The sequence below is a fragment of the Lottia gigantea genome (assembly GCF_000327385.1).
Source record: "Lottia gigantea unplaced genomic scaffold LOTGIsca_71, whole genome shotgun sequence".
Taxonomy (NCBI): Eukaryota; Metazoa; Mollusca; class Gastropoda; family Lottiidae; genus Lottia; species Lottia gigantea.
Genome location: NW_008710397.1, coordinates 1,247,219 through 1,258,322, shown reverse-complemented (window position 1 = coordinate 1,258,322; position 11,104 = coordinate 1,247,219). Strand labels below are relative to the sequence as shown.

The window sequence follows — 11,104 nt, the reverse complement described above, 5'->3', positions numbered from 1 at the left end:
GAGATTTTTGGATTTCTCAACCAGGTTTTCCTCTGTTATGGTAAAATCGTCCTGTCGTTTGGATTTGATAATATTCTGAGGCCCCATGTGTTACAGGCTGTTCAAGTTAAAGATACTCCAGTAACATTAGGTTAATGCCGCTGTCCGGGCGAAATTAACCTCATTTCACACTGCATGGGATTGTTATGTCATTTCAGAGAGAGTGTATATCTATCCATGTTGTTATTATATCATTTCAGAGAGAGTGTATATCTATCCATGTTGTTATTATATCATTTCAGAGAGAGTGTATATCTATCCATGTTGTTATGTCATTTCAGAGAGAGTGTATATCTATCCATGTTGTTATGTCATTTCAGAGAGAGTGTATATCTATCCATGTTGGTCAAGCTGGTGTTCAGATCGGTAATGCCTGTTGGGAGTTGTACTGTTTAGAACACAATATACACCCTGATGGCAATATGGAATATGAGAAGATGATGATGTCTAATGGTGATGAATCGTTTAATACATTCTTCAGTGAAACTAGCCATGGTAAACATGTTCCACGAGCCGTCTATATTGATCTAGAAGCCAATGTTGTAGGTGAGTATCTAGAAAATGCCTGAGGGGAAGGTTACAAATTAGAGGTGCCCATCTGAGGCGAGGTCTAAAGAACCCAAGTCCATTGAGGTTGGGGACTGAGGACTGCCGGGGGCCCCCCAAGAATCAACGGATTTCAGATGGTCCGATTTTAATTTTGAGCAATTGAAGAGCTTCATTTTCACTTCAAATAAAACCTTTCACAGTCTTGAGGGGAGAGCCATGGGCCAAACCCAAATATGATATTAAGTATAAGGACCCAACTTACAAGTATTTTTTCGTTGAGTTTCCTTGGGTTGCTTCACTTTAAGTGAACTCGGTCTTAAACATGACTTTATTGGACTCTTTTCTTATATGAAGAAGTTTGTAATGCAGTGATTTCATTGAACAGACGATTATAGAACCCTCGACAGAAAGTCTGTAAAGGTCAAGGCCAAGGTATAAAACATGTACAACATTCTGGAACGCATAGTACCACTACTCGACGGAGATCGTCACCTTAGAATCCATCAGTTTCTCCACCTTCTAGAAGACCTTATGCCATTATTCGACTGGGTTTTTCATCTAAGAATCCACAGATAGTCCATAAAGATGATAATATTGTTTTGACATGTCTCTATCTCTTGTAGATGAAGTAAGAAATGGAAAGTACAGACAGCTCTTCCATCCTGAACAGTTGATAAGTGGTAAAGAAGATGCTGCTAATAACTATGCTAGAGGCCATTACACTGTAGGCAAAGAAATTGTGGACTTAGTCTTAGATCGTATCAGAAAAATGGTACGTATTTCTCAAAAATACGGGTAGGGAGCCGCTGTGTCTCAGTGAGTTAGACGCGTGTTCACTAACCTGAAGGTCCAGAGTTTAATCCCGGCATAGGTCGAGATGATACCTTAGGATTTATCAACCCAGTTTTGTGCACATTAAAGATCCATCGACATGTTGGAAATCGAAAAAAGCAGGTTAATGTCGCTGTCCTGGCAAAATTTCACTCATCGCACTCTGCATGACGTTGCCCGTCTTCATTAGTCCACATGGTGCAGAAAGATCCGTTCATTTCATTTAAAAAGACTGGTTCATTCCAACTTACGATTTATAGCCTATAGGGATCAGCATTCATAGTTTGAAGTCTAATCCACAGGGCCAATGTTTCTATCACTTTGTATTTAGGCGGACCAATGTACAGGACTTCAAGGATTTCTAGTTTTCCACAGCTTTGGTGGAGGTACCGGAAGTGGTTTTTCATCACTTCTAATGGAGCGATTATCGGTGGATTATGGGAAGAAAAGTAAATTAGAATTTGCTGTCTATCCTGCACCACAGGTAAACTATAAGAGTTGGATTAATCACAGAGCTTTTTCCAAACTGATTGCGAACATCCATGGCTGTCTACGCACTGTAACTAACTCTATAACGCAAGAAATTGGTCGCATTGGCACTGTTTGACATTAACACTAGTACTACTTGATAACACATAGTTTAAGTATTGTTCACACGTCAGCAGTCAAGTATTTGCGCCGAATTTTTGCTCAAGCTTCATTTCGCAATTCTCTTAACGACATGACATCCGCATCCTTTTCACACTCTTCGTGCTAATTCACTTCAATCTCATAGCGTGGCATTGCAGAATTCCTGCACGTGTCACTCAATGTGACTTTAGACCCTAATTTAATAAACTAAGAGGCAAGAAATCTTAACATGAAGCTGATTCATACGTCCTTTCTTTTCAAGATTTCCACGGCAGTAGTTGAACCTTACAACTCGATCCTAACTACCCATACCACATTAGAACATTCTGATTGTGCTTTCATGGTGGATAATGAAGCCATCTATGATATTTGTCGACGTAATCTGGATATTGAACGGCCGTCCTACACTAACCTCAACCGCTTGATTGGTCAAATAGTCAGCTCCATTACCGCTTCTTTACGATTTGATGGTGCCCTTAATGTCGATTTAACAGAATTTCAGACCAATCTTGTACCTTACCCAAGAGTTCATTTTCCACTCGTGACGTATGCACCGATCATTTCTGGTAAGAGTTCATCTTTGAAGTAAAGTTCGAAGCTCGATCTATCTAAATTGAAAAACCTTTTCAGCAGTGGTTCCCATCCTATTTCAGCCTTCACACCCCAAAAATTTGTTTCATACACATTTGCAGCATTGCTTTCTCAACGCAAAATAAATTTTTCTCCTACACTAGTTGGTCACACCCCTGACACCCTAGTCCCACACCCCAGGAGGTGAAAACACACCAGGTTGGGAACCAGGGATCTACAGGATATGCCAGATTCATAAGTGATTTATTTTGAAGAAAAAAAGTTACAAATATTCCTTTTTGGCATTTTCTATTTTAGAAGCTTTACAATGGCCCTCATTGAAAATTTGAGATAAATCCGAGCTATACACACCCTATAACATTACACTTTTAACCACCGAGAACATTAGTTACTGCATTTACTGTGCATAATCTTTGACGACAGTTCTTATTAGAAAAGAAATGGCTTATATCATAGTTGTTCCCTTTCTGACCACAGCTAAATAGCTTAGAGGGATAGGTAGGGCATTTTGTGACCAATCATACTTTAGTCTCAGAAACTTGAATTTTTTGGCTGAGCTAATCAGTAATAGTGTTTACAGCTCACCATCAAAATTTGAGCCTTCAAATCCATGTGTGTCCAGAATTATCTGCGTTTGAATGTTAACATGACGACTCGTCAATTTAAGATACTCTGTGATATATAGAAAAGACATATATAGAAATAGTGAGTAAAATTCCTAGTTTGAAGTATCTTTAATGGAATTATATGATTTTCGTACACTTCTAGGACTTGTGAAGACTATTTACATATATTCAAGACTAAAATCAACCCCCCCCCCCCACCCCCCCCTTCCTAAAAAAAATGGCACTTCTGTCCCTTTAAAACTTAAGTTGGCTCTCCTGATAAAATGCTATTTTTATTGAGTATTCAATTTTTACATTTAGCTGAAAAAGCCTATCATGAACAAATGTCGGTAGCTGAAATCACCAATGCCTGTTTTGAACCTTGTAACCAGATGGTTAAATGTGACCCGAGAAATGGTAAATACATGGCTTGCTGTATGTTGTATCGAGGTGACGTTGTCCCCAAGGATGTAAACTCTGCCATTGCTACCATCAAGACTAAGAGATCAATACAGTTTGTGGATTGGTGTCCAACAGGATTTAAAGTTGGTATCAACTACCAACCACCCACTGTAGTTCCAGGTATTTACGGTACACCTCGTTCATTAACTTATCCTTCTCCGACAAATCTGACTCTAATCCTTCCTTCAACATGATATACACATGGAATATCGCCACATTTAGACCCAGACATAAAATGTCATACTTTATGGGAGTTGCTTCGACCAACTTTTAGATCATTTTACCAAAGCGAAAGCCAAATTTTCCATAATGTTTTTGGTATCTATACAAAGCTGAACCATTAAAGATGGATTTCCTTATTTTTTAGTGTCAAATTAAGCAAACTATTTGATTAATTGGTGTTTCTAATGAAGTATCACGTATTCTTAATCATATCATTATGCTTTTGTTGCATATAATTATGAGTTTTAACCAATCATAAATGTCCATGTATGTACAGTCTGGATAAACAAAAAAATACTTTTTGACCTTTCTTGATCGGAATTCTGCTTCCAATTGAGCTAATTATGAATTAATTATGGACATGTGAGACAAACTGGTATTTTTCTAAGTCATTAGAACACCTCTACTTTCTATTCATATAAGTATTAGCATTTAATCATACTCCAATTCATTCAAAATGAATGGAAACCTGAGCTTATACCATGTATAGAAACTGATTTGATAGAATTTGACCAAATTAATGGCCATAACCCATACATCCTTAATTGGAATTTTCATACATTATACCTCAAGATGACCACAAAAAATATCATTGTCTCAGTAGGCCTACAGTTCACGGAAGCCATAAGGGTACTTAGCTATTCATCTTCACAATGTCAAGATATTCGACCTCTGTCTGATACCTTGACATCATTAGGTACTTATCTTGTATCACGGAAGTGTGTAAATTCGTGTACAGTGATTTGATTAGATTTTACACTAGCAAATACAGCCATTCAGAGTCCTCGACAGAAAGACTGCAAACAATGGATGCTAGTTCCTGGGGGGTTGGAATTTGGTATTTTGTTGAAAGTGATTTTTTGTATGTTTCAGGGGCCGACCTAGCTCAAGTCCAAAGAGCTGTCTGTATGTTAAGTAACACTACTGCTATTGCCGAAGCTTGGGCTCGTCTTGATCATAAATTCGATCTGATGTATTCCAAGAGAGCCTTTGTACATTGGTATGTTGGTGAAGGTATGTATGAAATCATAATAATTACGCATTGGGATGGAAACCAATTGTCTAATGGCAAGATTCGCCATTTTCGGGGGTTGATTTTGGGTCTTTCCATATGTAATTAATCTTCAGAAGTACTAGAAATATATGAAAATCGCACATTCAAAATCACCTCAAACTAGGAATTTCTATAAAAATAATTTCTATATGGCAGTCTCAGGAAAAGACAAGTCGTCTTTTTCACTTTCAAACGCGGATAATTCTGGAAACACATGGATTAGAAGTCTCAAATTTCGACTTTGAGCTGTGAACACTATTACTGATTTGCTTAGCTAAAAAATTCCAGTTTGTCAGGCTAAAGTACGATTGGGCAAACGGAAGTCGAATCAGCTCCGCTCAGCCACTGACGGTCAATTTTTGATAGGAGAATTTCGCTCATGTTGACTGCATTGAATCCGATGCTTTGGAACCGACGACCACAGTCCTTATGGATTATTAGGACATATTGTACTGGTCGAGATGATTCCGTGCGAGTCGACATCTAGACCTTGATACAGTAACACTATTTTCCCGTCACTAAATTGTATTGGTCGATGTATACTTTCTCGACCAATTGATGCAACTTTTAAGTGTTGTCAGCCTAATTCCATTATGTAACACACTCGCCATCATGTCTAAACCACAAATCAATTCGTCATACTATTCATAGCTAATTTTTGTCCAATCAAAATTGGCCCTACTGTATTGGTAGCAAATTTCAGCCAATCAAAACAAATCACTCGTTGTGTCGTTTTGTTTGCCGAGGAAAGGTTGGGAATATGGTCTAAATTTACAATCACAAATATCTATAGGCTGTAAGATCATTGTCAATTGAACTCAAATCAAATATTGATGTACAAACCTTATATTGTTATTAGGCATGGAAGAAGGTGAGTTTGCTGAAGCTAGGGAAGATTTGGCTGCTTTAGAGAAAGACTATGAAGAAGTTGGAATGGATTCTAATGTCGAGGCCGATGATGATGGTGAAGAAGGCGACGAATATTAGATCTGAACAACCTGTCTGAAGACTCGTTCCACGGGAAATACAATTCTTAGATCCTTGACTTGATGCAACAAGTCGTTATTTTTGTATCGATGCTTTTGTATGCTTGAATTATATATGAATACACCATGTTGAACCTGGTTGCGTTTCTAGAAATCATTAGGCCAGGAGAACAAGTCGGGTATTTGAAATTACTTCAAAGTCGGGACAGCATAAATATGTGGGGGTGGGGTGTTGTATGTCCCCGTAGAAATCCCCAGGTTGAATCCCTCCCCAGTATGTAACGTGGCCGCCAATGTATCAAATTGATAAGTAGTTGAAATGGGGTAATTGTTTTATTTTTTGTGACGACAATATGACTTATTTGATTAAACCATACATGTTTATTACTATGTTAACCATGTGGTTTCTGCTTTGAAACCAATTTTGTGTTCGTCCAATGTGTAAGCTTTTAAAGAATATTAAAGCTTCATTCATACTTATACTTGTCGTTATCTTTAATGCGGATTGAAATTATAAAACCCTTAATGGTATTTAAAAGAGGTTTTATAACTGAACCGGGAACGCAATTACGGTATTTTTGTATCAATGTGATTTTCCATAGAATGTCAGGCCTAATACTTATAACGAGATGACGACGTCAGTATCGGTAATACCATTGTAGCCAACGGATGTAAAATCGAAATGGTGTCAATGATGTAAATCAGAATATCTCTATAAGCAATCTCAAAGCATGTTTTCAGTGACGGTGTCAGGTGTTTTTGACCCCCAATTGCACGCACTTCATTTCTATAAAATAAAAAAATATGATGTTTTAACGTTTTTGACTCAAAAAATGTATCAGAAGGCACCAAATCAATTCAATTTTCTTGGTGAAAGGCCACTCAGGTGCGCAGTTGAACGTTTGGAAATAGATATTTGACCCCCATAGTGTCAATCTGCCTTCTATTTGTACCCCCAGTCTCGAGAGGCTGGCGCCGCCACTGATCCCGTGGCAACATTTGCATAGCAGATTCACCCCAGGGGCACAGGCAGATCGCCGGCAAGCATTTGGTATGGGGTACAACCAGCATCAATCAGAAACTTGGACATATTGTCTTATGGATATTAGCCCAGGCTCTAGAGGCAGGACTGGTACTTCTTGAGAAGTACTAAAAATGAACGAAAATCGCTTAATTCCTTCAAATATACCTCAAACTTGGACATTCGCGTTCTATTTCTATATACATATATGTCTTTTCTATATATGACAGTGTCTAAAGAAAAGACGACTCGTCTTTTAAACTTTCAAATGTGGATATTTCTTGACAAGTCGTGAATTTAACACTATTACTCATTAGCATAGCTAAATAAAAATCAAGTTTCTGAGACTAAAGTACGATTGGTAAGAAAAAGTAGCGATTTTGCCACTTCAATGCTGAAAACTGTGAAAGATGTCAATCAATTATCAGAGAGCTACACCACTTAAAAAGGTATGAGCTAAACTATTATATCAGACTTGAGATTATATATGAGAATGAATATACATCCGATATAAGTCTTACTAACGATGTCAGAGAAAAGAAAATATACAAAATTGTCTACAATCACGGAAGACGAGCCTTTGCAAGTCACAAACTCTGATAAGTGGAAGGAAATTGCCAGTGGACAGAATGGTGAACACAATGTTTTGGTTTCAAAATACAGTGAAGGAATTCAACTACATTCCAGTGATTCTTTGTGTTCCATCTGTCGGAAACGTTTCTGTCATTTATCAACGAAGCCTGACGGTGAATCCCCTAAAGAAATTTCTCCTTTTCGCAAATCAACAGGAACTTTTTAAAAACTAAGCGAAGAAATGCTGTAGGTAATATATATGGTCCTCACTTCGTGTAGCAAACAAGCGATGATTGTCCGCGACCAGGTGCTGTTGATAGATGGACGATGGACTTTATGACAATAACTCTATACCGGTTTTATTTGATAATTATTCAAAGAAATACTACTTCTTAGTACTTAGTTTCATGGATTTATCGGGTTGGAAAGGAATTCTATAATAAGCCCTAAAGTTGTGGCACTAGGTGGGTCCTCAGTTGAATATTTTTGGCCAAGTTTGGAAATCCAAAGTCTATGTTCATTCTAAGAGGTAGTATTCCTTTAAAACTATTATTGTTACTTTATTGTGTCGTCGATTCTGAATCAATGTATTATTGATGTTGGTATTTTCGGGGATTGATTTGTGCTTTAATAGTCTTAAGAAGTACTAAAACGCATGAAAATCGCATAATCCCTACAAATATACCTCAAACTAGAAATTTCACTGTCTATTCCTATATATGTGTTTTCTATTTATGGCATAGTCTCACTAATATTCGAGTCGAATTTCAAATGTGAATAATTATGGATACACATGGAATTGAAGGCTCAAGTTTCGACGATGAGCTGTGAACACTATTACTGATTATGTAAACTAAAACAATTCCTGTTTCTGAAAATAAGGTATGATTGGTCGAAAGTATAGTGAAGGTGCTCCTTTAATACGATATCAAAATTTGTACCAAGGGGAAAAACTTGTTCATATTACTTTGTAAAAGTCGACATGCATTCTACAATTAGTAATCTATCCTAAACAGAAATAGTGGTTATCTTTTAGAGTAGTAATTCATTGTGTAAAAAAAGATCAGGGTAGCGTCCGTGGTGCTTACACTATTGTGTGGGTTTTATTCCATGACGAAGAATTGTTTATTAACGAAGTAACCACTAGACCAAGCCTGACCCACTCTCTACTGAGTTTTAAACAATAATATACTTATTGTATGGGGTTGTGCAATAACTATTGACTAGATTATCCAGGCTTCAAATATCGTCTATATTGACTAGATTGTCCAGTCTTCTTGTATCGACGACTATATTGAATAGATTTTCCAGTCTTCAAGAATCGACTATATTGACTAGATTGTCCAGACTTCAAGAATCGACTACTATATTGTATATTGTACAGAAAAAAATATATATATCTTAATGTTTTTATCGTTTTATTTTTGTCGAGAATGAATGCACTATATTGAAGGGTTATAATCAATTAGTTTTCTGAGTATAAATTTGTTATGACTTAAATTTAGAAATCTTCGAAAAAATTCGACCTCGGCATGTGCAAACTCTTGGTCTCGGTCTTTTGAAGATGGGTTCCCTTATTTTCACAAAATGGGCTGAATTAGAAGAGAATTACCAACAGAATATCAATGAGTGACCGATCAGGAAAGGTCAAAGAGTCTTTATTTTTATTTATCCAGTCTGTTCATACATGGACACTTATGATTGGTTAAAACACTTAATTATATGCAATAAGAACATAATGATTAAGAATACATGATAATTCATTAGAAACACTTAAAAATAAGGAAACCCATCTTTAAATGAAATGTATTAACAGATATAAGGGATCATATCAGTTGAAGGATTACTCTGTAGATCGCAAACATTCCAATAAATATAACTGTCCATAATAAGTATACAGAACTGTAATAGTTAAACCTCATCGCAAACAAAAATTTAAAATACTTCAACTGCAGTCTGTAGTTTATAAGAGAGTTATCTCCCGTTAAATAGTGATCTAGACAAGACGATAGTTAAGTAAATTGCATTATGAATAGATTTAAAATTTCGCTATTATTTTTGATTATTCAGAGACAGATAAATGAAAATAATATTTTTTTTAAATCTTGCTTATGCCTTGGTGTTTTTCTCTCAGAGACTCAGTTGAGGTGGGGATTCAAAGCCTTAAAAGATCAGGGTAGCGTCCGTGGTGCTTACACTATTGTGTGGGTTTTATTCCATGACATAGAATTGTTTATTAACGAAGTAACCACTAGACCAAGCCTGACCCACTCTCTACTGAGTTTTAAACAATAATATACTTATTGTGTGGGGTTGTGCAATAATTATTGACTAGATTGTCCAGTCTTCTAGTATTGACTATACTGACTAGATTGTCCAGTCTTCTAGTATCGACTATATTGACAAGATTGTTCATACTTCTAGTCTCGATTTCTATATTGACTAGATTTCCACATTCAACTAAGCTTATTTTTCCCAGATTTTCTGGAACAACTGATGACGTGTAACGCCATGCAGTAAACCGTGCACGTTGAAGATTCTTCGACAGTTGGGAACCGATAAAGATTCGGCATAATGCTACTGTCCTACCAAACTTCCCTAAATGTACACTGTATGGTGTGCTCCGTCTTCAGAACACAATGCGTGGCGTCGCCCGTCTTCAGAACACAATGCGTGGCGTCTTCATTGCACATTGCATGAATTTGTTCGTCCTCATTGGCCCAATGGAGTACATTGGGAGGGGGCTTCCCTCCCCCCCCCCCTCCCCCTCCTCCAATCTTGAAGTCGCCACCGGAAGATACATTAACAAAGTAATCTTTTATTATCAAACAAAACTCATAAATTTACAAATAAATATACATAATATTAATAATAAACAACTTCTTATTCAGAAAATGAGATCAATTTTATTCAGCGTAAAAACAGCGCGAATAGAAATACTGTCCAGACTGAATTTCAAATTTGGCAACTCCGAGGATGCCTAATAGTTCTCATAGAGACAATTCTTTTGTGCATTCTGACTCATATTTTGGTGCAAAAACGTATAATAATCATATTGTTAAATTTGTTCAAAATAAATTTGGGGTACAATTGGGGTGCAGTCCATTTTTATCTAAAAGGACAACTGCAGCACCCTCCTCCCCCCCTGTACCCCCACTTGCGCCGCCACTATTTGAGACCCAAATACATTTGTACACTTATCTGTTAATACGACCCCAACCGACAACATAAAAACAAGTTAAGCCGTTAATTAGCATTCAGTAACTTCTTTTCTTATCGAAACTCTACCAAACAACAATCAATTATAAAATGCTTACTTTTAGTGGAAAGAAAAAGTTTGACTGGAATTGGAATGGTGCAAATCGATGATATCAGTGTCCCGGATACACATACAAACTTTGTGATATCTCACCGATACGCAATTGTTTTTCATAGGTAACCTCTATACAGTAATTGTTGATTCTAAATGTCAATAGATACACAAAGATTGTGAAACAAAAAAAAAGTGTTTCAAAATATAATTCTTTGAGAACCCACAGGC

The 11,104-nt window shown here is 36.8% G+C and overlaps 1 protein-coding gene across 1 annotated transcript; it reads left to right on the top strand.

Annotated features, from left to right (window-relative positions):
• Positions 1–347: 347 nt before the first annotated feature.
• LOTGIDRAFT_221490 (hypothetical protein) lies at positions 348–5,970 on the top strand (the record flags this gene model as incomplete). The annotated part of the gene is made up of 7 exons (XM_009065902.1): positions 348–585; positions 1,212–1,360; positions 1,751–1,903; positions 2,312–2,615; positions 3,567–3,827; positions 4,803–4,943; positions 5,843–5,970. 7 exons carry the CDS (start codon positions 348–350, stop codon positions 5,968–5,970), a joined length of 1,374 nt encoding a protein of 457 aa, XP_009064150.1.
• Between the last annotated feature and the right edge of the window lie 5,134 nt (positions 5,971–11,104).